Here is a 23,196-nt window from a genome sequence, read left to right on the forward strand (position 1 = left end):
CTGGTCACCACACACAGACACATGTGCACACACACAGGAACACACGTGCATGTTTTTCTTCTAAGAAATCTTTTGAGCCCCCATCTTACCTTGTCACCGGCCTCTGTTTTTGCTCACCAAGACGAGCCCGCTTTGGCCTCGTGACCGGTAGGTTTCCATGCAACTCAGAAGCAGGCGGGCAGCAGGGGCTGTGAGGGGTGGGCACCGCCTGGCCCTAAGTGAGGAGACAAGAGCGAGCGCTTCTCCTCCGGGTGCAGTACCTTCAGGGGCCACTGGGGGAGACACCGAGGAAGAAGCTGCTCAAACGCCTTCCCTTCAGTTTCCATGGTTACAACGTGCCCCACGTCCCGGGGTCGGAGCGGGGCTTAACAGACCTTCTCTTGTTGGACATGAAGTGTTTCCAGAGGGGAATCTGTCCAGATCTTGGCCTGGCTTGCTGCAGGTTTACCCATGTGGTGCATTCGGGGCTCAAGGAAGTTCTGCAGCTTTACGGGTTTAGGGCTAAAGCACACCCCGCCCTCACCCCTCCCGCGGTCACTGCGTCTTCCCCTCCAGAGGAAGGTGTCTGGGACTACTGACTTCAAAGACACTACCGAAGAGGACAAAGGCCATGGCTGGCCCAGGGCTGGGGTGCTCCCTGGGGAGCAGAGGGGACATAGGACACTCAGTGCTGGTCTCACCTGTCCTGCGTGCTTATCCTCCTTCTCGGTGGTTGTGCGGCTTTCTGCCCCCGGGGGGCCTGCCAGCGAGGGGCTCCCAAGACGCTGAAGGCTGGGGTTGGCGGAGGGAGTGCTGGATGACAGGAAACCCAAGACCCTCCAGCAGGTCAGTGCGGTGAGGACGAGACCTGGCCTCACTGGACGGCTCGGCCCTGTCCTTTCGGGACACCCTCTCTGGACCCCCGTCGGAGGTGTGGCTGTTTCCCCGATGCCCACCTTGGTCTCAGGAGGCAGAAGAGAGACTGGGTTATCCCTCCCACCTGCTGCCCGGGGAGTCACAAGGGCCCCTTCCCAAACAGTCGGAGCAGGCTTAGCAGAGGGAGTGCTTGGGTCTCACAGGGTCACTATGGAGAGGGACTGACTCCTGACCAGGACCCTTCTTTGCTGGTTCTGTTTCTGTGTTGTCTTCACACCAAATCTCACGAGTGCAAGGCCGGGTTTTCACAGCATCACTGGCCCAGGGGCCAGCGAGCCTCCTTACGGTGAGTTTGTTACAGGCAGGGAGACAGGGCGGCTGGTGTGACGCTCCCCCGGGTGAGAGAAGGGACCACACTAGGTTGTGTCTCCTGCGGGGTTTCAGGGGTGCCAGCAATAGGGGCGGCCACTCCTTTTCTAAATATGTCAGACAACCACTGAGTCCTGAAGTTATTCATGAAACATTTTTTGAGCACCTGTTATATTGCAGGTACCACACGTGAGGGTTGCAGAGGTGGAGGTGGGCAGAGCTGGGTGTCAGGAACCAGCCCTACGGTCGTGGAAGAGGCTGAGGATTCCATGAGATGCCGGCTTCTGATGGCGGAGTAGACATTTTCTACCGCAAATATTAGCTGCAAAGATACAAAATAAAGAGAGAGGCATGACTCTTGCAGCAAAAATAAGGGTGTGGGGTGGAGGAGAAGGTGGCAAGAAGAGCTGAGCAGAGCGAACAAGCAGGTCCTGTCACTCCAGTGTTAAGCGTGCAGGATCCAAGCCACCAGCTCAGCTCGGTCAAGTCCCTGCTCTGCACTTAGTTACCGTGAAGCCCTGGAGCCTCCACTTACCCTGCTGTTGGGTTGGTACAGGAAGTTCTTAGCACAGTCACTGCTGTCATCAATATGAGGCTGAGGGCCCTCTACATGTGGTGTCCTGTCCAGCAGACCCTCGGCCATACCCTCCGAGCCCAACCGAGGCCCAGACGAAGCCTCACTTCGCTGGGTAGCCTCACTGGGGACCCAGGTCCCCCTCCCTGCTCGCACTCCAGGACGCCCTCACCCACAGTCAAAGCGAGTTCGTGGCCAGGCCCACACTCTACCCCCGAGTGGGGAGAAGGAAGGGGCTGGAGGGCAAAGTGCCTTCAGGCAAGTGGTGCAGGAGCTCACCCATCAGCCCTCATGGTCCGTCCCTGGGAGCACGGTCACGGGTCACGTGCAGCTGCAGGGACGCGTGTGCCCAGCTGAAGTGCCTCCTGTGAGGACGCGAGCTCTCTGCCGTGAGCACTGAAGCAGGACACCCTGAGGGCTCTTTCCGAGGCTGGAAGACTCCCCGGTCCTTGGGACGAGAGATAAAGCCAGAAAGTGGGTTCTCGCTGGGACAGGGCTTCTCTAGACCCAGCTTGGGGACAGCAAGAGTGGGACAAGGGGCCCCGTGGAGACTGTGCAGCCGAGTGACAAGCCCACGTTCACCCGGCGGGAGGCCTTTGAGGGGTCTGTGACGGAGAAAGCCCACCCCGTGAGACAACAGAGGGTTTCAGGGACACACGGCAGCAAAATCAGGGAAAATGTGAAGACTCTGGGAAACTAAAGTACGAATATCAAAGAAACTCTTACTGCCCTGAAGGTTCCCCCTGACATGAGCAGGGGCAGCTCTAGGACTGCAAAGGTTTTTGTGATTTCAAGCAGCAGAGACCCTGCTCCACAGCAATAGGGCTGGGGGGCTCGGGGGGCCACAGGCAGAATCTCACAGAGATGGGTCGACAGGGGCCACAAAGCACGGGGGCCCTTCGGGGATCGTGGGGCTGCTGTTGTCCAGGGTCGCCCACTGTCCGGGGTCGCCCGCTGGCGGCCGCACCCCTGCCGTGTCCCTCCTGCTCACAGACCCTCCCCCGTGGCTGCTCTGGCCTCATTCCCTTCATGCCCCCAATTCGTGCCCCTGAAAGCAGCAACGTGACTGACTGCTCCTGATTCCGGGGCCAGCAGGACTCCCTCCGGCTCTCCCTCCCCAGGCGCCAGCCTGCTCGCAGCCTCGGCGGCGCCCCAGCAGCTGCTTGTCCGGAAGCTTCTGTTGGTCTCGCGAGGCACCATGGGCAGCGCTGCCGTGTCCATATACCCATCGTTTCCGACCGACACCTGGGGATGGACACTGAGGTTCACGGGAGGTACCGAGCATTTCGTAGCAAAGGGAGCTGTGAGAGGATGTGCTCTGTCTCTTCCTCGCCTGCGACCTCGCCTGCCACTAACGCTTCCTCCTGGGCCTCCACGCCACTCACCAGGCAGCACAGGCTGTGTTTGGATCACCCTCCCGAGGCGCAAAGCCATTTCGGGTCCTCTCTGTGGACCAGACACCAGAGGCTTGGTTCTAGCAACCGGGACACACTGCCCCCAACCCCTCGGCCCAGCCTCACCACTTCTCTCCCTCTGGTTTGTGTGCTCGGCCCCAGCTCCCGCAGCGTGGCCAGGGTCCAGACAGAACTCCCCTGACAACGGCAGGGGAAAAGGGAGGACAGAAGGGACCCGAGAGCAGTGGGACAGATGGAAAGATGGGGTATGGAAGACCGCCCTCCCCTCAGCCGCCTAACAGTTTCTCAGCCCCTGAAGTTAATGGTGCACAGCGTTCCTATAGTGACAGTCACATCAAAGGATGACGTGAAGATTTCTGAGAAAGTAAACAAATCATTTGGAAATAATTATACGACTTCGGTGAAGTATTTGAGCTGGCACTTACATCACTTGATGCAGTTTTGTTATCTGCATAGTGAGGAGACTAAAAAGCGAAGACATTTAATTTTAGAGTTTTTTAAAATACATTTATTTACTATTTATTTATTTATTTTTGGCTGCCCTGGGTCTTTGTTGCTGTGCGCGGCCTTTCCCTAGCTGCAGCGAGCGGGGGCCGCTCTTTGTTGCGGTGCTTGGGCTCTAGGCGCGCAAGCTTCAGTAGTTGTGGCCCGCGGGCTCAGTAGTTGTGGCTTGCGGGCTGTAGAGCACAGGCTCAGTAGTTGTGGCGCACGGGCTTAGTTGCTCCGCGGCGTGTGGGATCTTCCTGGACCAGGGCTCGAACCCGTGTCCCCTGCGCTGGCAGGCGGATTCTTAAGTACTGCACCACCAGGGAAGTCCTTAATTTTAGATTTTATATTAATTTGTTTGGTCGTGCTGCTTGTTAGCTGTTGACACCATCAACTTTTCTCCCCTTTGTCCCCACAGGAACCTCTGCAGATGGCGATAAGGATACGAACAGCGTGGCCACTGCCTACACCCTCAGGCAAAGCCCTTCAGGGCTGCATCACAACACGTTCACCATCAACCAGCACAGGGGAACCATCGGTGTGCCCACTGCTGGGCTGGAGTGACAGGTCAGGGGTCAGGAGGGGGGGCCACCCAGTGATGCAATCAAATCTACATTTGTCCCAGCTGGTGAGGCACAGACACCACCCAATCAGAATAGGCACCAGCGGTAAAGACGTAAACATAAGACACGACACCATAAAACTCCTAGAAGAGAACGTAGGCAAAACATTCTCTGACACAAATCGTACCAATGTTTTCTTAGGTTAGTCTCCCAAGGCAAAAGAAACACACATACAAAAAACCCAAATAGGACCTAATCAAACTCACAAGCTTTTGCACAGCAAAGGAAACCATAAAACAAAAAGACAACCTACACAATGGGAGAAAATATTTGCAAACGATGCTACCTACAAGGGCTCAACTTCCAAAATATACCAACAGCTCATACAACTCAGCAACAAAAAAACAAAACAAATAACCCAATCAAAAAATGGGCAGACCTAAACAGACATTCCTCCAAAGAAGACATACAGGGCACTTCCCTGGTGGTCCAATGGTTAAGACTCTGAGCTCCCAATGCGTGGGGTCGGGGTTTGATCCCTGGTCAGGGAACTAGATCTTGCATACCATAACCTAAGATCCTGCACGCTGCAACAAAGATCCCACACGTGGCAACAAGGATCCCGCGTGTGGCCAAATAAATAAATAAATAAATATTTTTAAAAAAGAAAAGGAAGAAGAAGAATACATGAAAAGATGCTCAACATTGCTAGTTATTAGAGAAATGCATATCAAAATTGCAATGAGGTACCACCTCACACCAGTCAGAATGGCCATCCTTAAAAACTCTACAAATAATAAATGCTGGAGAGGGTGTGGAGAGAAGGGAACCCTCCTACACTGTTGGTGGGAATGTAAATTGGTGCAGCCCCTATGGAGAACAGTATGGAGGTTCCTCAGAAAACTAAAATAGAACTACCACATGATCCAGCAATCCCACTCCTGGGCATATGTCCAGACAAAACTATAATTCAAAAAGATACATGCACCCCTATGTTCATAGCAGCACTACACACAATAGCCAACACATGGAAGCAACCTAAATGTTCACCAACAGATGAAGGGATAAAGAAGATGTGGTACATATATACAATGGAATATTACTCAGCCATAAAAAAGAATGAAATAAGGTCATCTGTGGCAACATGGATGGACCTGGAGATGATCATACTAAGTGAAGTAAGTCATACAGAGAAACACAAATACTGCATGGGATCATTTATATGTGGAATCTATACATGACACAAATGAACCTATCTATGAAACAGAAACAGACTCACAGACATAGAGAACAGACTGGTGTTTGCCAAGGGGATGGGGGCTGGGGGAGGGATGGAGTGGGAGGTTGGGGTGAGCAGATGTAAGCTTTTATATACAGAATGGATAAACAACGTGGTCCTACTGTACAGCACAGAGAACTACATTCAATATCCTATGGTAAAGCATAATGGAAAAGATTATTTTTAAAAAAGAATGTATACATATGTATAATTGAATCACTTTGCTGTGCAGCAGAAGTTAACACAACATTGTAAATCAACTATATGTCAATAAAAAAATATATCGATTAAATAAAGAAGAAGACACCAGCCACTCAGAGCAGACACTCAACCCATAAGAACAGGGCTTCCCTGGTGGCGCAGTGGTTGAGAGTCCGCCTGCCGATGCAGGGGACACGGGTTCGTGCCCCGGTCCGGGAAGATCCCACATGCCGCGGAGCGGCTAGGCCCGTGAGCCATGGCCGCTGAGCCTGCGCGTCCGGAGCCTGTGCTCCGCAACAGGAGAGGCCACAACAGCGAGAGGCCCGCATACCGCAAAAAAAAAAAAAAACAAAAACAAAACAAAACCCATAAGAACAGACCCCAGACCAACTGGCACACAGACCAACCAGTCAGAAGAGGTGGCTGCTGCAGGCGGGGTCCCGCTGGCGCACACAGGCTGACGGTGAGCCCCGGGCACAGTGAGCCCTGAGGGATCACTGGAGGAAATCAGAACTGTACCCACAAGACCCCTCCTCTAACTGGCAAAACGAAGTGGCTCTGCCTGACACAAAATTAGACCACATCCCCTGGTGAAACCGGAAAACGTTCCTGGCATCCTGACCCCGTAAGTGTTGACCACATAACTGAAGGGGTCCCAGGACCCCCCAGTTTAGTGCTGGGACTAGGAATATGTTGATCAGGTCTCAATCCAGGAGAAGTCTCCTCCTGGGTCAGTTTTGGAAGGGGGTGGTCTGAATTTATCCAAGTCTGCTTCTCTGCTGAGTGGTGGGCCAAGCTGAGCCCTGAGGTGTGCCTGCCAAGACAGCGCCCCGGAAGCCAGTCACTTAGTGGAGGGAAGGCCCCCCACGTTTGGTGCATCTGCTCTCTGGCGGCACCTCTGGTCCCCGCGCTGACCACCACGTACCTGTGTGCCGGCAACCCCCAAGGTGAAGGCTTGTGACCGCAGCCGCATCACAGGCACCAGCAGCACCACCCCTCCCATCCTCGGCCCGACCTCGAAGTCCAGCTGAGGCCAGCGGATGTCTCGTGAACTATGTTCTACGGTGGCCCATGTGTCACTGCTGAGCAGCAGTGTCATGATGCAGGCCAGGGGTCCTCAGCCTGGTGGAACATTAGAACCCCCTGGGATGCACTGACCCACAAATGCTCCCTGTCCCAGGGCAAGGGCAGCCAATCCTGGACCAGGCAGTGACCCGAATGGGCACACAGGTGCAGAAAGCAGAGTCCCCGACACAGACAAGATGCTGTTATCCCAGGGCAGGGAAGGGGCCTCACCTCCGGCCAGAGCTCTCTGATGCCCCAGCTTAAGACTAAGGAGGCTTCGGGCACAGGTGGTGTGGTGGGAACAGACTCGGAGCTGCTCCGGAGACGTGCAGCGCAGGACACACGGGTGAGTGAAGGCCAGAGGGAGCTTCCCGTAAAGAAACAGAGTGCAGACAGGCTTGGGGTGCAGGAGAGCCCGATGTGGGCTGGGAAGCAGTGCCTGGAAACCGTGCCTCTCTCTCTCCCACGCTCTCTTCTTTCATCTCTGCCTTCTTCATCTACTTAACTCCCGCTCTGCAGCCTGACGTCTCTGCCCTTGCGTATCTGCACACTCACTGTCCCTCTGTGCACATATGCACACTCCTTCTCTCCATTCATTCAAGGGATATTGATGTAGCACCTACCTCTGGCCAGGTCCTATCCAGGCATGGGAACAGCCTTGACGAAACAGACAATAACCCAGGTCCTTGGGGAGCTGAAATGCTACCGGGGGCCAAATGCGCCCCTCCTGTGACCCTCACCCCTGGCTTCGCCTTCCTCAGCCTGCCGGCAGGCCCCCTGACCTCCAGCACCTGTCACCCTCTGGCACTGCCCATCGTGTGGCCTTCTCAGCTCATAGCACCATGTGAAATGGCCTTCCCCTTGTCACCTGTCACCTCAGTGTACCTGGCGATGTTCAATATTTCCTCAGTGCAGGAAGGTCCCAGCTGCCCTCATGTCCCTTCCGTTGAGTTCTGACCACAAATTCCCACCACAGCGGCCTGGAAGGACTCCCGGGGTGGGGCGTGGAGTAGGGGCAGGGGCTCGGGCACCCTTGGTGTCATAGCGCAGCTGCAGTGCCTCAGGGGAGCCCCAGAGGCTGGTCCCACGTGGGCCTCTCCAGGGGCTCAGGGTAAGGCGGGGACCTCCCAGTGCCAGCACGGACCCAGACGGCAGCCCGACCAGCTGACTTCTCACTGGGACAGGAGGACGGGCAACCCTCGTCGCTGCTCAGCGTCTCAGCCACCTGGGAAGAACGGTCAGTTCCAAGGTACTGAGCACCCTGTGTGTAGTTATACGTTTTACCTGCGTGATCTCAACTCCCTGAAGCAGAAACGCTTTGGGCTACCCACCTGGAAAAATCAACACGAGTGGTTTAAAATCACTGCACGTAACACAATCCAGACACGAAAGGTCCCACCCACCTGCCAGGCAGCCCAGCGGCAACACCAAGGATGCAGCTTCTTTCCTCCTCAGCGTGTGTCTTCCTTAGGGCCTGTGTCTGTCCTCCTGGTGCCGGGGAGGGGGCGGGGCGGGGGGTGTGGAACGCTGCAACTCCAGCATCACACTCACCTTGTCAGAAAGGAGTGGGGAGGAGGGAGGATTCAAGGCCTGTGTCTGGTCTCTTTTTACAAGAGGCCCAGCAGGTAGACGCGCACTTTGCTCCCCTGAGTGCGGCCGCTCCTGGCTGGAATGTGTAAGGCAGCAGGGTCACAGCTCGGGGGTCACGCGGCGAGCACGGCATGGCTGGCACTGGGCCTATTAGGCTGGACCCCCATGCCTACTCTTCATCAACCCACTGCCCTCCCAGAGGCACAGGGAAGGTTCCAGGTGAAGCCTGCAGGCTGGGGAGGGGGCCCTAGCGAGGCCCCAGAAGGAGCTGTGACAACGCCCTGCCCTGCCCCGCACTCTCCCAGAACTAGGTTTTCTCTCGGGGCAGAGAAGGACGAAGGGGGTGAAAGGGCACCCTCCAAAAAAAGGTTTGATTGTTGTTTTTGTCAGCTTGCTTACGACATTTGAGACTTTTACTGTACAAAGAAAGCTTACAGAAAGAAAATAATTAACGCTTGTCCACACTGCTTGTCCCAGAGGTGGACCTGGTATCATCAGTCTTTTGTGTACCACACTAGAAAATACTCCCGTACATGGCCCCTCTGTGCCTCAGTTTCCTCCTCTGTAAAAAGGGGATTCTAATAGCTGCACCCTGAGCTTGTGATGGTGATAAGTGAGCTTGCCCTTGTAACGGGCTGAAAGCTACTGTGGATTTAAAACCACAAAGCTATACACGCCTCCCGCCCCGAGACCATCCACCTTACACACAAATGGGCCTCACTCTTTTCACTGGGCTGCACAGTTGCTGTGTGTGGCAGAGTTCATGTATTTAACTGTCCCCTGTGAGGACAGTCTGGTTGTTTCTGGTCCCGTCCCCATGGGCGTTTACCAAAACAGCTGTGTGCCTCTTTGGGGCCACCTCCTAAAAACGTGAGCCCTGCCAAATGTCACATGCATTTAACTCTCAGACAGACATTTCCTGATTGCCTGCAAAGCACTGTAACCAACACCCAAGTGTCGCTAGAAAGGTCCCCTTCCCCACCTCAGAGGGGTCTGATCCTTAACGTACAAATTGGCCACACTCACTATCCAAATAATTAGAAAAGCCTCTTTAGCGACAAGAAAAATGACTCCACATCCAGAGCAATCCAACCCGCCAGGCAACGTCACCCAGATTTTAAACACAGAATGCCCTTATCTTTATTTATACATTAGATACAGTCTGTTCCGTGTGTACATCACAGACTACTGCGAAACAATCATGGACTCGTGCCCGTCGGCTCAGCCTTGTCTCTTGTTTCCTCATTTCTGAATAGCCCAGACACTACCCTGTCAGTGTGCAGGGCCCCTGCTCCTTGGGGGTCGAGGGCCAGAGTGGGTAGGAGGAGGGGCGGGCAGTGCGACCACACGAGCCATGGGTCCCGCCTGAGGCACCACCACGTGGCCTGTCGGGGCTTCCATCAAATCCCGACCTTCCCAGGGAAGAAAACAAGCTACACCGGTTCAGGGACTCCCGGGGGTCGTCAGGCTCGCCCTGCGCCGCCCAGCTGCCGAAGTGGACCTTGGCTGGACATACTCGCCCCGCCAGAGCCCCACCCCCTCCCCGTGCCCCTTCCCGTCCGGTCCCGCCCAGCACTCCACCCCAACGTCCCGGAGCCCTGCCCCTCGGGCCCCCTCCCGCCCCCCAGGGCCACTCCACTTCCGGGCCGGGAGGAGCCTCCACGGCCCCGCAGGTCTGTGCACCGTGATCGCCCACCCCTCCCGACCGCCCCCATGAAGCCCCCTGGGCCCCTCCAGGTGGGCACCAAGGTGAAGCCCCTGCGAACCAGACCAGCCTCACCCCTCCCTGTGGCTCCGCCCCGAGTTTGGTCAAACACGTGGCCCCGGGGCCTGGGAGGGGCCCGGGGAGGTTATGGGGGTGGCAGCGTGGTGTCGCCACCTCGCCAGCCCCCAGGCCGGCCTGGCATGAGCTCCGGGGTCGCCCTGCGGCTGCGGACACTCCAGCGACACCTGGGCTCCCCGGAGGTAGGGGGACAGGCCCGGACTCGGAACCCCTGAACTCTCCTTCACCTGGGGCTAAGGGGACAGAGCTGGGTGCCGGGAGAAGAACCCCGTGTGGCCACCCACAGCCGGCACTGACTGAGGGAGAGGCCCCTGGGTGTGGAGACCCCTTCAGTGCTGGGGGGAGGGGGCTGCTGGGGGAGGAGGGGGACAGGTCAGCGACCTGCATGGCAGTGTGTCACCGCAGCCTGCTCGGGCTGCTCGGCAACTCCACCACCCAGGGCCCAGGGGCAGTTTGGGACTTTGTCCCCGGGGGCTGTTTACACCAACTCCGCTGCCTCATACCGGCGGGTGTGGACACAAGGCAGCTTCCCTGCCCCTCTCGTGGCCCAGGGCAGAGGCATGGAGCCGGGCAGCAGCCCGCTGACCACACACGTACTGGACACTGCCTCAGGGCTTCCGGCCGAGGTCCTCTGCCTCCATCTGTCCAGGCTCGAGGACCATGGCCAGCAGTGGACCGAGCTGAGGAAAAGGTAAGAGGGCAGTCTGGGGCAGGATTCGAGTCCAGACCACCTCCCTGCCCCACACCAGGGCAAGGGGTGCATGCCTGGAGGGCAGGGACCAGGGCTCACCACAGCCGGACGGTCCCCTGCAGACTCTCAGGGCCGCTCTTTCAACAGGCTGTGTAGGCCTGGTCAGGGCCACAGAACGTGCTGGGACAGCTCCCAGCCCAAGTGCCCACTGCAGGGGGAAGAGGGGTCTGTCTCTTCCTGCAGGCTGGGCCGGCCGAGGCCTGAGGTGGGACCTGAAAGCCCTCGTTGTCACTGCCGGACGGGTGGCCTGTGCAGGGCAGCAGGTGAGCACTGGATGTTCTCTACATTCTCACTACACCCTGTGTGCAGGTACCACAGGCACCCCTTTCCTAGACTGGGGGGCGAGGGGGGACGGCTGGGACAGCAGGAGGTGTCCGCTGCCTGGCAGTACTACCCCTGCCCCAGGCCCAGGCTCTGCTGGGGGACACCCAGCCCAGACTGGCAGGTGTCATGGGTCAGCCTGTGAGCAGTTTCCCCCGACCCTCCCGCTGGTGTGGGCTGGTAGGCTGGACCCCAAAGGTTCCAGGCCTGAGGGTATGGAGCCCTTCAGAAAAGCCGGGGGTCCAGGTCCCGTCTGAGCTTGGAGGAACACACAGAGTCCAGGGCGGGGGGCCGTACAGACCCACTCCCAACCACACCCCCTAAACTGTGCTGGTAAATGCCACCCTTTCTGATCACAGCACAGACACTTGCGAGCACGGCTGCAGGTGACGGGGGTGCCTAGTGAGCAGAGGCCCTCAGAGCCTCCACTGGTGAAGCTGCAAACAGGCCACCACACGGACAGCGATTTGGGTACAGTTACTGAACCAGAAAGCCACACGCAGTATATTAAACAAAAAGTACACGTTATAAAACAGTGTGACTAGTACAACCCGTTTTTAAAGTTTGTAAATGAGCATATTTATGCATAGAGAAAACCTGAAAAGTATACATGCCAGATATAAAGCGATGATTGCTCATGGGGTAGATTGTGGGAATTTTCTGCCTTCTGCTTCTCTGTGATTTCTTAAACAGTGCGCAGTGTCCCTGGGGTGCCCCAGAGCCCCAGGTCCTGGAGGCTGTCCTGCTCCACAGCCGCCCAGGCCCGCTCACCCGAGTCCCAGTCAGGCTGCGGGGACATCGGAGGCCGGTGGGCATGCAGCCCCAGGGGCCCCAGGCCGGGGGCCCCTCAGCCCCCTCTGCAGTGCCCCCGCTTCCTCTCCCCAGCTACACGGACCATGACGGCCACTGCCCTGGGCTCCTGCTGCCAGGCCAGATGAAGGCGGGCACCTACAAGCTGGCCTTTGACACTGAGGGCTACTGGCAGAAGCGGGGCCAGGAGAGCTTCTACCCGTACGTGGAGGTGAGGGCCAGACGGGTGGAGGCCCACGACTCACTGTGACCGGCAGGCTGGCCCTGCGCCTCCACCACCTCGCACCTGCTTTGGGCTCCCAGAAGAAAGGGGTGCCGGACTTGACCACATCACACCTGTCCCTGCCCTGCTCCGGGGTCAGGCTGACTCAGCCCCTGCAGACAGAGGCTCACCCGAGCCCCATCCAGCTCACTGTCCCCCTTCAGTTGACCTGTTCGGGCGGGACACCTTGGGAACCTGCAGACCCAGGGCCCCTCAGATCGAGTGCTTTCTCTGGGGAGGACACAGCCACACCCACCGCCCCCCCAGCTGGCCCTGGGGCTCCTGACCCCAACTGCAGCCCCAGGCCAGCCGTCTGGGCTGCTGAGTCCATGGCAGCACTGGGGCCAGGCTGAGTGCACTCCGTGCTGGCCCCTGGCTCTCCCGGTGTCCCCTCTGCCATCAGGTCGTTTTCACCATCACAAACGAGACCCACAAGTTGCACGTGCCGCTGCTGCTGAGCCCGTGGTCTTATACCACGTACCGAGGGAGCTAGCGGCTGACCGGCAGCTGGCCTACGAGCCCGGACCCATCACCACGGCAGGCTGAGCCGCCCCCAGCCCCCAACCAGCAGGGCAGGCTTGTTGCTCGCGGGCACCAGGGTCACACTTTCCGGGGACGTTCTGGCCCCGATTTCCCAGTGGCAGAGCTTCAATAAAGCTGTTGGCATCTGCGAGGCGGCTGTGGTCACTAGGCACACTTGGCTGGAGCTGTCCAGCCCCAGGTGGGATGGGGGCGGGTGTGCGCACAGAGCTGGTGGGCTTGGGGAAGGGGCCGGACGGCACCGTGGGCCCTGGGAGCCTCTCCACACAGCCACGCAACAGGACAGGCAGCACTTGTGAAAACCTTCACTTGCTGACAACGCATGTCTTCAGAACAAATACCTGCTGTCCTCGGTGCGTGAGGTGGGTGTCGTCCGGGCAGGGGCTATGTTGGGGTGCTCACGAGTCCTGCGGGGCCCTGGCCCAGCGTCTGCCCGATCACGGCCGTCTCCAGGGGCTTGAAGCCCACGTTGTCCAGGGGGACCCCAAAGGCCAGGAGCTTCGCCTCATAGGTATGCAGCAAGTCATTGTGGGCCTGTGGGGACACAGAGGCCTCAGGGGAGGGGCAGCCGGGGCTGACCCTCGCTCAGGCACACCCAGCCCCGTGGAGAGCTAGCCTTTACCAGGTGCTCACTACACCAGACCCAGACCCTCACACACTTATTTAAATTTGAGAATCTAATTGGCTTTACTCATGGCAGCATCCCATCTAGTAAGCGGAAGGGTGCTCCAAGGAGCTGTATAAAATGGAGGCTTTTATGGGCACAGGAGGGTGGGACAAGGAGGTTAAAAGGGTGGGCACCTTCCCTTAGGGGAGGCAGGGGGTCTTAGGCAGATCACCTCCCACTGCTGATGGGTTTAAATTTCCACTATAGGGAGAGGCTAAAACTTCAATTAGATTAGGTATTAAGTCTTGGTAGGGTTCACATAAGTGACTCCGTTTAGGGCCTGTTGTTTCTTTTTAACAGTCCCCCCTTTTGATCAAACTCTTAGCCTGAGAGATATGATCAAAATTTTAAGGCATTAGTGCCGCTCACAGCTACCACCTGTATTATCTCAGCTTTTGCTGATTCTGTTTGGATTTTTGTTTTTGTTTTCCTGAATCTCTGGGATTCACAGGTCAAGATTTCGGGTTCACATTTTTAAAGTCCATCATTCCCCACATCTTTTTCAATATTACAGTCTTAAGGAGACCATTTGCTTGGTGGTTAGTGGCTGCGAACATGCATTTAAAGCTTTTGGGAAAACATAATGCACCAGGGGTATGATTATGATTATTATAAGCAGGACAAACCCCAGTGTTTGGAGTCCTCAAGACCAAACCAATCAAAGGCCCCATGGAAGGGGCCACCCTTTTAAGCCAAGTGACTTGCCCAGGGATCTTATGTAGCTGAGTTTCCACCTCCCCAGAAGAGTGGTCCAGATGAGCAGGTGGTGATGGCCACCTCCTGGCTCAGGTAGAAGACAACCAGAGGCTTTCCTTCTGTTGAGAACAACTCTGGCCCGAGTCTGAGGAATTTTATTGGGCACTACCCAACCACTTCATGTGTGGGACCTCGGGTAACCCACAATGGAAGATGCCCCCACCGTCCCCGTTTCATGGCTGGGGAGACTGAAGAGGGCGTGCACTCAGAGCAGGACTGTGGTTTGAGTTCCTGGTTCCCTGCAAGCATTTCTCACTCAGGCTCAGCATCCCTGCCTTCTCAGGGATGACCCTCCCTGCCTTGTCTACTGGCATCTATTCCCTTCCCCCATCCCAGAAATGCCGAGATCTGGGCAACAGCGCTGGCAGGGCCAACGCAGACAGGGTTTCCGTTCCCCCATCCTTTAAAAGCAGATGTTTTTAAAAGGGCACATTTCACCAGACGGTTGTAAGCGTTTGAAGAGCTGATGCGTGTTAAATGCTTAGAGCCTGGCCTGACGCAGAGCAAAAGCTCAAAGGGGCTCCTTGCCCTCAGCATCGCCAAGACAAGGTGCTGGGAGCTGAGAGTAAAGGGTGAGCCAGGGCCGGGCTCCAGGACAACTCAGGGGCTGGGCCCTGGCCCTCACCCATCTCTGGGGTTCAGCCCTCCCCACAATCAGATGTGGGTTATGGAAATTCCCCCAAGAATGCATATAAGTGTCAGGGGTTCCCAGAGCACCTGGGGAGGGCCCTATGGGCAGGGAAGGCCCAGGGCATTTGGTCACCACGGAGCCCAGTGCCCGTGATGGGCACTGCCTTCATCCTGGGGCTCCACAGCCCAGGGCTCACATCTGAGTCATGCTCGCGGGGTGCTCGCTCTCGGGAAGCACGTCTGCAGGCAGCACTGTGTCTGTGTCCCCACAGGCCAAGCACTAACAGAGCCGCGGGCTCAGCCACGGAGCTGGGGACGCTGGGTGCAGGGCACAGACGGCACCAGGGTCAGGGCACTGCAGTCCCCAGCTGCAGGAGGCCTCTGTGTGTGGCTTCTGCCAGACTCATAAAGGCCTTGGAAGACGTGCTTGGAAGACGTGGAGGTTACTCTGAGGGTGCAGAGACCTCCCGCCCGCCCCAAACCGCCCCAGAGGCCAGGCTAGCGCCGTGGCACCAGAGCAAGGGCTGGACAGGGACACAGGGACAGCCTGCTGGACAGAACGCCACACATTCACTGGCCAGGCCCCATCAGGGACACCAGGACAGCGTCAGAGCCATGCGGATGTACTCCAGGCCACCTGCAGGTCAAGTGACCCTGGGCAGGCGCAGAAGGCCTCAGACTGTGTCAGCACTCAAAGGTAAAGATCAGGTGGGGTCCTGGGTGAGGAAGGGGCCTGAGGGAGGGGTGTGGAGCCCCGGGCACCTGGAAGAACATGGGGGAGGGGTGGGGGTCTCCTCGCACCTTGCAGACCCGGGCCAGCTCGTATTGCAGGTCCTTGATGGTGCTGTTCTTCGATTCCAGAAAGTCCTGAGGAAAGGAAGGTGTCAGGACGTCCACACGGGGAGCGGCTGGTGTGGAAAGGTCTCCAAGGGAGACAGATCTGCATCTCCATAAGGAAACTGCCCAGATGGTGAGAAGGGCCACCCCGTCTGCCAACGCCATCCCAGGGAAAACCCCCTCGATCCCCCACCTGCCCTGCCCTGGCCCCTAGGCGCAGCCATGGTGACTGCCATGGACGGGCTGAGTTTTTATCCCCTCACCCTGGTCGCTGGCAGCACTGGGTTGCTGGCCCAGCTGCAAGACCGGCTGTCCTTCCCAAGAGGAGAGCAGGAAAGCCCTCCTCCCCTCTGTGATTCACACACAAAAGGGACAAGAACAGAGACGAGCCCCCAGACTCAGGACCATGGTGATGCCGGCCCAGACAAGGCCCCACCATGAGGCTGCACTACCCCAGTCCTGAGAGCCGAGCCTGGGTAACTTGGGTCCTCCAGGCAGTGCCACCCACTGAGCCAGGGCCATCGCTTCCCTCTGAGCAAACACCTGGTCTCAGCCAGAACCGTGGGCACGACATCACCTCGGACCCCAGCCCCCTCCTCCACTGGTGACGAGTCATCCTCTGTCAGCCCTGCCCACCCTCTCCTGCCCTCCTGTTGCCATCTGAGGCCTGGAACCCAGAAGATCTGCTTCTGTGTGAATGAAGAGCAGGGACAGACAGGGCCCTCCAGCATGGAAGGACCTTCCGTGGAGTCATGGAGGCCAGCTGTGGTCTGTGTCCATCTCCTAGACCCCCAAGGAAACCATACCTGGGGCCACCTCAGGCCTGGCGGCTACAGGTCACCCAACTGCCCAGGACCCCAGAGCCAGGCCACGCTTCCCTAGCAGCACCAAAGTCCCCTTGTCTGTCCTCACCCGTTTTCTTCTGTGGCACGTCCCACCCAGGTCAGGGAGCAGAGGGACAAGGCCAGTTCCAGGTAAGGTCACCGCCAGGGGCATCAGGGCTTCTGCCTGCTGAGCCAGTGGCAGTGGCAACTGCTGTCCTGAGTCCTCAGCTCTCCCTGCTGGCTTGTGGGCACCGAGGCCTCGTCTGTCTTTTTACTGCTGTGCCCCATGCCTGGGACAGTCCCAGCCCAGAGGAAAGCCACACACAACTGCAGACCCACGATTGAACAGATGCTCCAGCCTCTGCTCAGATGTGACTCCCTCTGGGAAGCCTTCCCAGCAGCCATCACAAAGGCCACCCACGGCCCTGCATTCCCCCTGCCACGGCCTCAACCAGCACATCTCAGTGTCCCAGGCGGACGGCGGCCGTGGCCTTGGCTGAGAGGCTAAGCTGGAGTGGGCAGTGGACTCGGGCTCGAAGGTGCCAGGAGGCTAAGGAGGGGCTGGGGAAGACCTCAGAGACACCAGGGCAGAGCCCGGGAACCTGGGGAGCCCGACGGCACACACAGGCCTGGGCGCTCGGGCCAGGAAACCACAACAGCCCCTCCCCGAGGTGAACTGAGACTCTCCACTGAGGGACGGAGGCTGGAGCACAAGACAGGAGCCCCAACCCGAGCCCAGGCCGCCAGAAGCCCCTCCCCAGGAACCCCCAGGACCAACCTCCACCTTGCGGGACACGAGGGTCAGGGCCGCAGGGTCCAGGTTGGAGGCCGCCAGCACCTCGTTGCACTGCACCTCCTTCTTCTCTACCGCGGTGGCCAGTGCCTGTACCTTGCGCTCCAAGACGAGGTTCTTGAGGCCCACCTTCTGCTGCACCTCCAGGATGGCTGCGGTGAACTTCTGGTACAGCCCGTCCCGCTCCTGCTGCACCTGCGGGATGGGCCCAGTCTTCTCACTGGCAAGAAGCCCCTCCCGGCTCTGCCCCGGGGCCACGGCACAGAGCCTTCACCAGCGCCCGGCCACGGGCAGGTGGGTCTGCATCATCTACACTGCCTGAGCCCCACTCTGTGACCGAACTAGAGGTGTGCGGCTGTCCACACCATGGGCGGCAGGAGGAAACATCTCTGGGAAGGTGTCTCAGGAAGCCACAGGGACCCTAGTACGAGCTGCACAGACCCCCAGAGGGGCTGGGGCCAGCCCTGCCCTGGGTCTGGGCAGCAGGCTCAGGACATGATCATCCCCATGAGGTCCAGGGCCTCAGACTCAGCAGTGTTGGGGTGGGGGCCCCTTGGAGGTCCACCCCCTCTGCCAGCCCCAGACCCTGGAACACAGGTCTAGAGCGAGCACTGGAGCCACCCGCCTGTCCACCAAGGACAGTGTCCTTTTCATCTCCTTTAACTTTTAACTGTTCACCATTAAACAATCAAGACTGAGTCGGGGTGTAAAAAGGAAAAAGTAAACACTCCTCAACCCCACTTCCCAGAGGCCACCATCTGAGTATTTGCTGGGACTCCTTCCAGAATGTTCTGCACTGCCGTAGAAACACACATCACTGCTAGGAAGAGGAGAGGGCTGTGCTGAAACCCTGTAGCACCGTGTCTTTCTAACTACAGGATCGTATTCTCAAGATGTGCTTCAATCCAGTCCCCATCCCTCTGCTTTTTAAAACGTGACGAGTCTGGTTTCTTAGGGGCGCTGCCTGCCTCCCCTGCCGCAGACGACATGCAGACGGAAGAGAAGGTGGTAGAGTCCCCTCCCCACTCACGCCACCTTGCAGCGGGGAGCCGCGTCTCCCTGGTTGCCTACGGACCCTCCCCTCAGCTGCCCTCAGCCTCCGGGACCCTCGGAGGCTTCTTGACGGTGACTAGCTCTGACCGCTTACGGGATGTCCTTTCCACTGTCACTGTCTGCGGCGGTAGCTGTGCTAACGGCTCACACAGAGGGGGCGGCTCTGCCCTCGGCCAGGCCCGGGGCCAGACCCCGGGACCTGCAGGCAGGGAGGGCCAACTCTGCAGAAAAGCACGTTCAGTGAGACACCTGCCACCCAATCACATCAGTGAAGACCTGGTGCCGGCGGAAGCAGCCCCTTGGGCACTGTGGGTGGGGTCACAACTCTGAACATCCCTCCCGGCAGACTATCTGCAACCTGAACGTGAACCTTCTCACCCAGCATTTCCCCTGCTAGGAATCGACTTCCCTGAAAGGGATACACAGTTGCACAAAGACAACTTAAAAGGATGCTTGTAACAGCAAAGGACTGAAACAGAGATTTCAAGTGTGACCCGATCGGAGAGACGGCACACAGGCTGAGATGAGAACACGGGCACTCCAGACACCCTCACTTCTGGGAAGCAGTGTCCCTATGCCGGGACACACAAAAGTCTGGGAGGAGAGTCAGGAAGCTCTGACCACTTGTGAGGACCAGCGCACGGCCCCAAGGCCCTCATGTTTACACCCACAGGCTTCCTTACAACGCACACATGAAGGTTTGGGACTTAGAAACACACACAGAGATGAAAAAAAGCCCTTCCTTCAAGGGGCCAGGCCACCTCCACGCTTCAGAGGAGAGCCCCAGGGGACAGCCGTGGGTACCACCCACTCCCCACCAGGGACCACCCTCTGAGACTCGGGCCAGCCGCCCACCGAGGGCCGCGCGGCACGAGGAGGGCCATGGGACCTCCAGCGGCCGGAGCTGGGCGCGCAGCCCAGAACCCAGGCGTCCCGGGAGCTCGCCTGCGTGAAGCGCTGCTCCAGAACCTCGTGCTCCCACTGCAGGCTCTTCAGCTCCTCCTCGGCGACTTTCAGACGGGCTTTCGTGCGCTGGAGAGAAAATGGGGGTGGGGGAGAAAGCCCTCCCGACTCAGGCACCCACACGATGCAGCTCCCAGACCTGAGGGGCTGAGCCACCCATCTCCCAGAACAGGTGCCAGCCTCACGTGCCCCAGGGCCACCAGGCCCAGGAAGGAGGGGCTCAGTGCCCCTGCCCTTCCTGCCCCGAGGGCCAGGCTCCTCTCTGGTCCTCAGGAGATGCCTCCCTGCCCTTCCACGCCCAGGAGGAGGTGCCAGGGAGGGCCAGGAATCGGGCAGAAACCCACCAGCAGGATCTGCTTGTCCCTCTCGTAGCCCCCGAGCTGCTTCTGCATCTTGCTTATCTCGTCCCGAGCCTTCTGCAGGGGGTCTGCCAGCCACCTGTTCTGCGCGCACACCTCCATCATCTCCTTCTCCAGGTGCTTCTCCTTCTTCCGCGCGTCCTCCACCTGCTCCTGTGGGCACGAGGGGCGGGGGATCGGCAGGCAGGATCAGGGGCTGCGGCCTGCAGGACGAGGGCCGCGATCCCCCCTGCCCGCAGACAATGGTCCTGCCGGCATGGTGAGGACCTACATCTGTTTTATGTGTAAACACACAGTATTTTTTCACAGTTTTAACTTATTCTGAATTTTCTAGTACTTCAGCCTCTGTGCAAATTGAGAGATTACACTTTGCTCATGACCCCCAGAGGACATCCTCCACGGCTGCCAGCACTTGGGTGACGATGACGCCCCTGTGGTTCCACCTGACCTTCGACATATCCCAGTGCACACAGGTGTATCACTTCCCTGCCACGTGAGGGTCAGGGCAACAGCCGGACCACAGCCACGGCTGTAGCGGGCAACACAACTTGTGAGCTTCGATCAAGGGCAGGTGAAGGGCAGGGTCAAATGTTTCTACAAGCAGGGGGGTCGGCCCAAGGGGGCTGGGCACCCCGGCCGCACCTTGAGGGAGTTGATGAGAGCCAGGTTGTTGCGGGTGATTCCGTTGTAATAGTTCCTGATGTCCGTGAAGGCCTCCTCGTGGCGCTGCACAAGCACGCTGATCTGGCTGTTCTTCCTCTCCTCCACCTCATGGATCTCTGTCTTCCTGCGCAGGTCAAGCTCTTCCCTGAGCATCCTGACCTTCTTATCGTACTTGGCCTCGATTTCTGAAAGGCAGCAGCACACAGAGCAGCTGAGCAGAATGCTGGTCCTGTGGCTACGAGAAGGGATGGCAGCCCAGGGCCGAGAACACCCACCAGGACGAAGGCCTCACCAACAAGCTCTGCAGACGGCAGGACGGGGTGGGGACTTTCCCCTGCTCTGCGGCACCAGCACACACACCAGCCTGCCCTCCTTGCCCGTCGCAGGCATTGCTAATCGATCCCTGCCTCAGGGATCCCAACAGCCAAACGTCACCCAGTCCCAGTGGGCTCTAACCACGGCCAGCCAGACAGACTACGGGCTCTAGTAGTAAACCAAACAGACTTCTGAGGTTGGAGCCTCCGCAGGCCGGGAGACCTGGGCGCTGCCCACGAGGCTGGATGACTACTGCCTGCTTCTAGGTGCCGCTTCGTGCCTGAGGGTGTGGGCCGTCCTCACAGCCTCCCACCTCTCATGGAATAGGGTGTTCTGGGATCCTGAATAGTCCACCAGCCTCGCTTTGCACGTCTGAGCTGTTTTAACTGGTTTATGTGCCCGGTTAGCAAGAGCTGTTGGACAGTCCCTTCCTGACGGGAGGGGCTCTGGGGCCGTCTTACACGGAGCGTGGGAGATGCTGACCTCGCACCTGCCGCTCAAAGTCCTTGCGTATCTTGGTGATCTCCTCGGCGTGTTTCTGCAGAGGGGGAAGTGGTCAGTCACTGGAGGTCAGAGGGGACGGAACAGATGCCGGCCCCTCAGCCCGGCCCCTCGCCTCACTGGCAAGGAAAGCCCGGCTCAGTAAACCTGTGCTGCTTCTGCTGGGCCCCTCACCTCCGAGCTCATGGACCCAACCCGGAATAACAAGGTTTGGTAAATTCCACATTTGATAATGGACGTCCCTCAGCGCAGGTCACCTCGGAGCTGCAGAGAATGCTGACAGACATCCCGGCCCCTGGCCGTGCCCAGCCCTTCCCGCCCTACCCAGAGGCTGGACAGCAGGGGCCAGACCCACACAGAGCTGCCGGCTCCCTGCTGTCGGCTAACCTGCTTTGGCTTAGAATACTGTTACAAATTATTGTAATAGACAGTTATAAATTCTGAATAAAAAGTTTAAATTAGAGCAGTGTTTTCACTCAGAGCAGCACTCTGACCGTGTACCTACTCCACGCCCAAGGCCTCGCGTAAGCAGAGAGCCCGCACCGCTGTACTTGTTGGAAGGCAGCCCACTCTGTGCTTCTGTCAGAAAGGCCAGACCGCCCTCAAGCGTCCAAGACTTCAGCACCCTCAAGCTTCACGGCAGAGTCTGCAGTGTTACTGATTTATTTCTAGATTCAGTTGAGGCTGGGCTGCCTCCAGACATACACAGAGGCAAGTGCACTGACAAAGTCTTTCAACCCACAGCCAGGAACAACCTTTGAAAACCAAAGTTGGACACATCCTCCCTTTGCCCACACCCTCCAGAGGTCCCCGACTCAGTCCTGTCCCCCAGACCCCTCATTTCTCACTCCTGGGGGCCATGGCACTGGTCCATCCCCAGCCCTTCTCAAGGCCTGGTCTCCCCCAGCCCTGCCTTCCCCCGGCCCTTGCCCAGGTATCACCTTCTCAATGAATTCCCAGAATGCGTAGAAAAATGCAACCACCCTCGTTCCCAGGAACTTCCTGTAGCACTAATGCCCGCAGACCTGTGACACAGGTTTGACAGTTTATTTTGTCTTCTGTCTCAGGGGCAGCCTCTCCATTCTAGACCATCAGCCGTGCATGGGCAGGCATTTTGTCAGCCCCATCCTCTGTGTCCCCAGAGATCAGAACCGGGCCCGGCGCTTAAGAAGGAATTCCAACCTCCAACTGGAACCCCGCTGCCTCCCTCAGAAAGGACCAAAGAGTCTCAAAGGTCAGCGAGGCACTTGAGAGCACAGCTCACAGGACAAACTGCTGTGGCTGCCAAAGGGCTGGAGGGCTGGTCACTTCAGGGGCTGCACGCACGTCTCTGGGGTCAGGGGTCAGCAGTATGCGGAGAGGGACCCTGAGCTGGCTTTCCCTCTTGGGAAGTCAACCTGTTGCTCAAGCCTGAGACAGAATTCTGTGCCTGGACCCCAAACAGGGCTTGTTTGGCTGCATAATGCTGCTGCTGCTGTTGTTTAATATTTAATTGCCAAAATGCAGGAGTTAATATACAGAAATATGAATTCCCAGTTGGAGTGCATCCCGAGGTGCTCATGGCACGCTGGCACCTACCAGCCTCAGCTTCTTCTCCACCAGCTCACCGGCCAGCTCCTGTTCCTTCAGCTCCACCTGCAGCGCCCGCGTCTTCCTGCACAGGGCGCTCTCCTGCGCGCGGCGCTCCTCCTGCGCCAGCTTCATGACCACGGTGCCCTCCGCCTTCATCTCCATCAAGCTGTTCTGATGCTCGTACAGCAAGTGCCTCACCTTCTGCTTATAGACCTGTGGGCGGGGGGAGTACCGCCGCTCACCTGCTCTGCCCGCTCACCTGCATGCACATGCCCACCTGCACACACCTCACCTGCACAGGCTCACCTGCACGCACATGCTCACCTGCACACACATGCCCACCTGCACATACCTCACCTGCACAGGCTCACCTGCACGCACATGCTCACCTGCACACAC

General features: G+C 58.2%; 2 protein-coding genes across 5 annotated transcripts in view; one reads left to right on the forward strand and one right to left on the reverse strand.

Moving 5' to 3' along the window:
* The window catches only part of LOC308606359 (dynein regulatory complex subunit 4-like), a 70,705-nt gene that overhangs the window by 5,329 nt on the left and 42,180 nt on the right, over positions 1–23,196 (reverse strand). The window contains exons 5-16 of the mRNA XM_081217129.1: positions 22,804–23,010; positions 21,208–21,262; positions 20,389–20,594; positions 19,732–19,899; positions 19,370–19,456; positions 17,357–17,566; positions 15,719–15,784; positions 13,206–13,398; positions 2,870–3,043; positions 2,078–2,246; positions 1,391–1,546; positions 90–792 (exon numbers count right to left, since the gene is read on the reverse strand). Coding sequence (XP_081073255.1) covers positions 13,249–13,398; positions 15,719–15,784; positions 17,357–17,566; positions 19,370–19,456; positions 19,732–19,899; positions 20,389–20,594; positions 21,208–21,262; positions 22,804–23,010 — 1,149 coding nt within the window. The 3' untranslated portion in view covers positions 90–792; positions 1,391–1,546; positions 2,078–2,246; positions 2,870–3,043; positions 13,206–13,248. The remainder of the gene's footprint in view (positions 1–89; positions 793–1,390; positions 1,547–2,077; positions 2,247–2,869; positions 3,044–13,205; positions 13,399–15,718; positions 15,785–17,356; positions 17,567–19,369; positions 19,457–19,731; positions 19,900–20,388; positions 20,595–21,207; positions 21,263–22,803; positions 23,011–23,196) is intronic.
* On the forward strand, positions 10,084–12,817 carry LOC308606360 (5-hydroxyisourate hydrolase-like; the record flags this gene model as incomplete). Of its 4 annotated transcripts, none has more annotated exons than XR_014013806.1 (5): positions 10,084–10,362; positions 10,732–10,871; positions 11,115–11,240; positions 11,612–11,723; positions 12,138–12,200. XR_014013806.1 is itself a non-coding variant. In XM_081217130.1 (5 exons), the coding sequence occupies exons 1-5, from the start codon at positions 10,111–10,113 to the stop codon at positions 12,815–12,817; spliced, it is 744 nt and encodes a 247-aa protein (XP_081073256.1). In that variant the 5' UTR covers positions 10,084–10,110. The 4 variants fall into 4 exon arrangements, 3 of the variants coding, with proteins under 3 accessions (XP_081073256.1, XP_081073257.1, XP_081073258.1); XM_081217130.1 differs by lacking the exon at positions 11,612–11,723 and adding an exon at positions 12,728–12,817 and having other exon boundaries at positions 12,138–12,273; XM_081217131.1 differs by lacking the exons at positions 11,115–11,240; positions 11,612–11,723 and adding an exon at positions 12,728–12,817 and having other exon boundaries at positions 12,138–12,273.

The sequence above is a fragment of the Mesoplodon bidens genome, assembly GCF_964165515.1.
Source record: "Mesoplodon bidens genome assembly, chromosome: 18".
Taxonomy (NCBI): Eukaryota; Metazoa; Chordata; class Mammalia; order Artiodactyla; family Ziphiidae; genus Mesoplodon; species Mesoplodon bidens.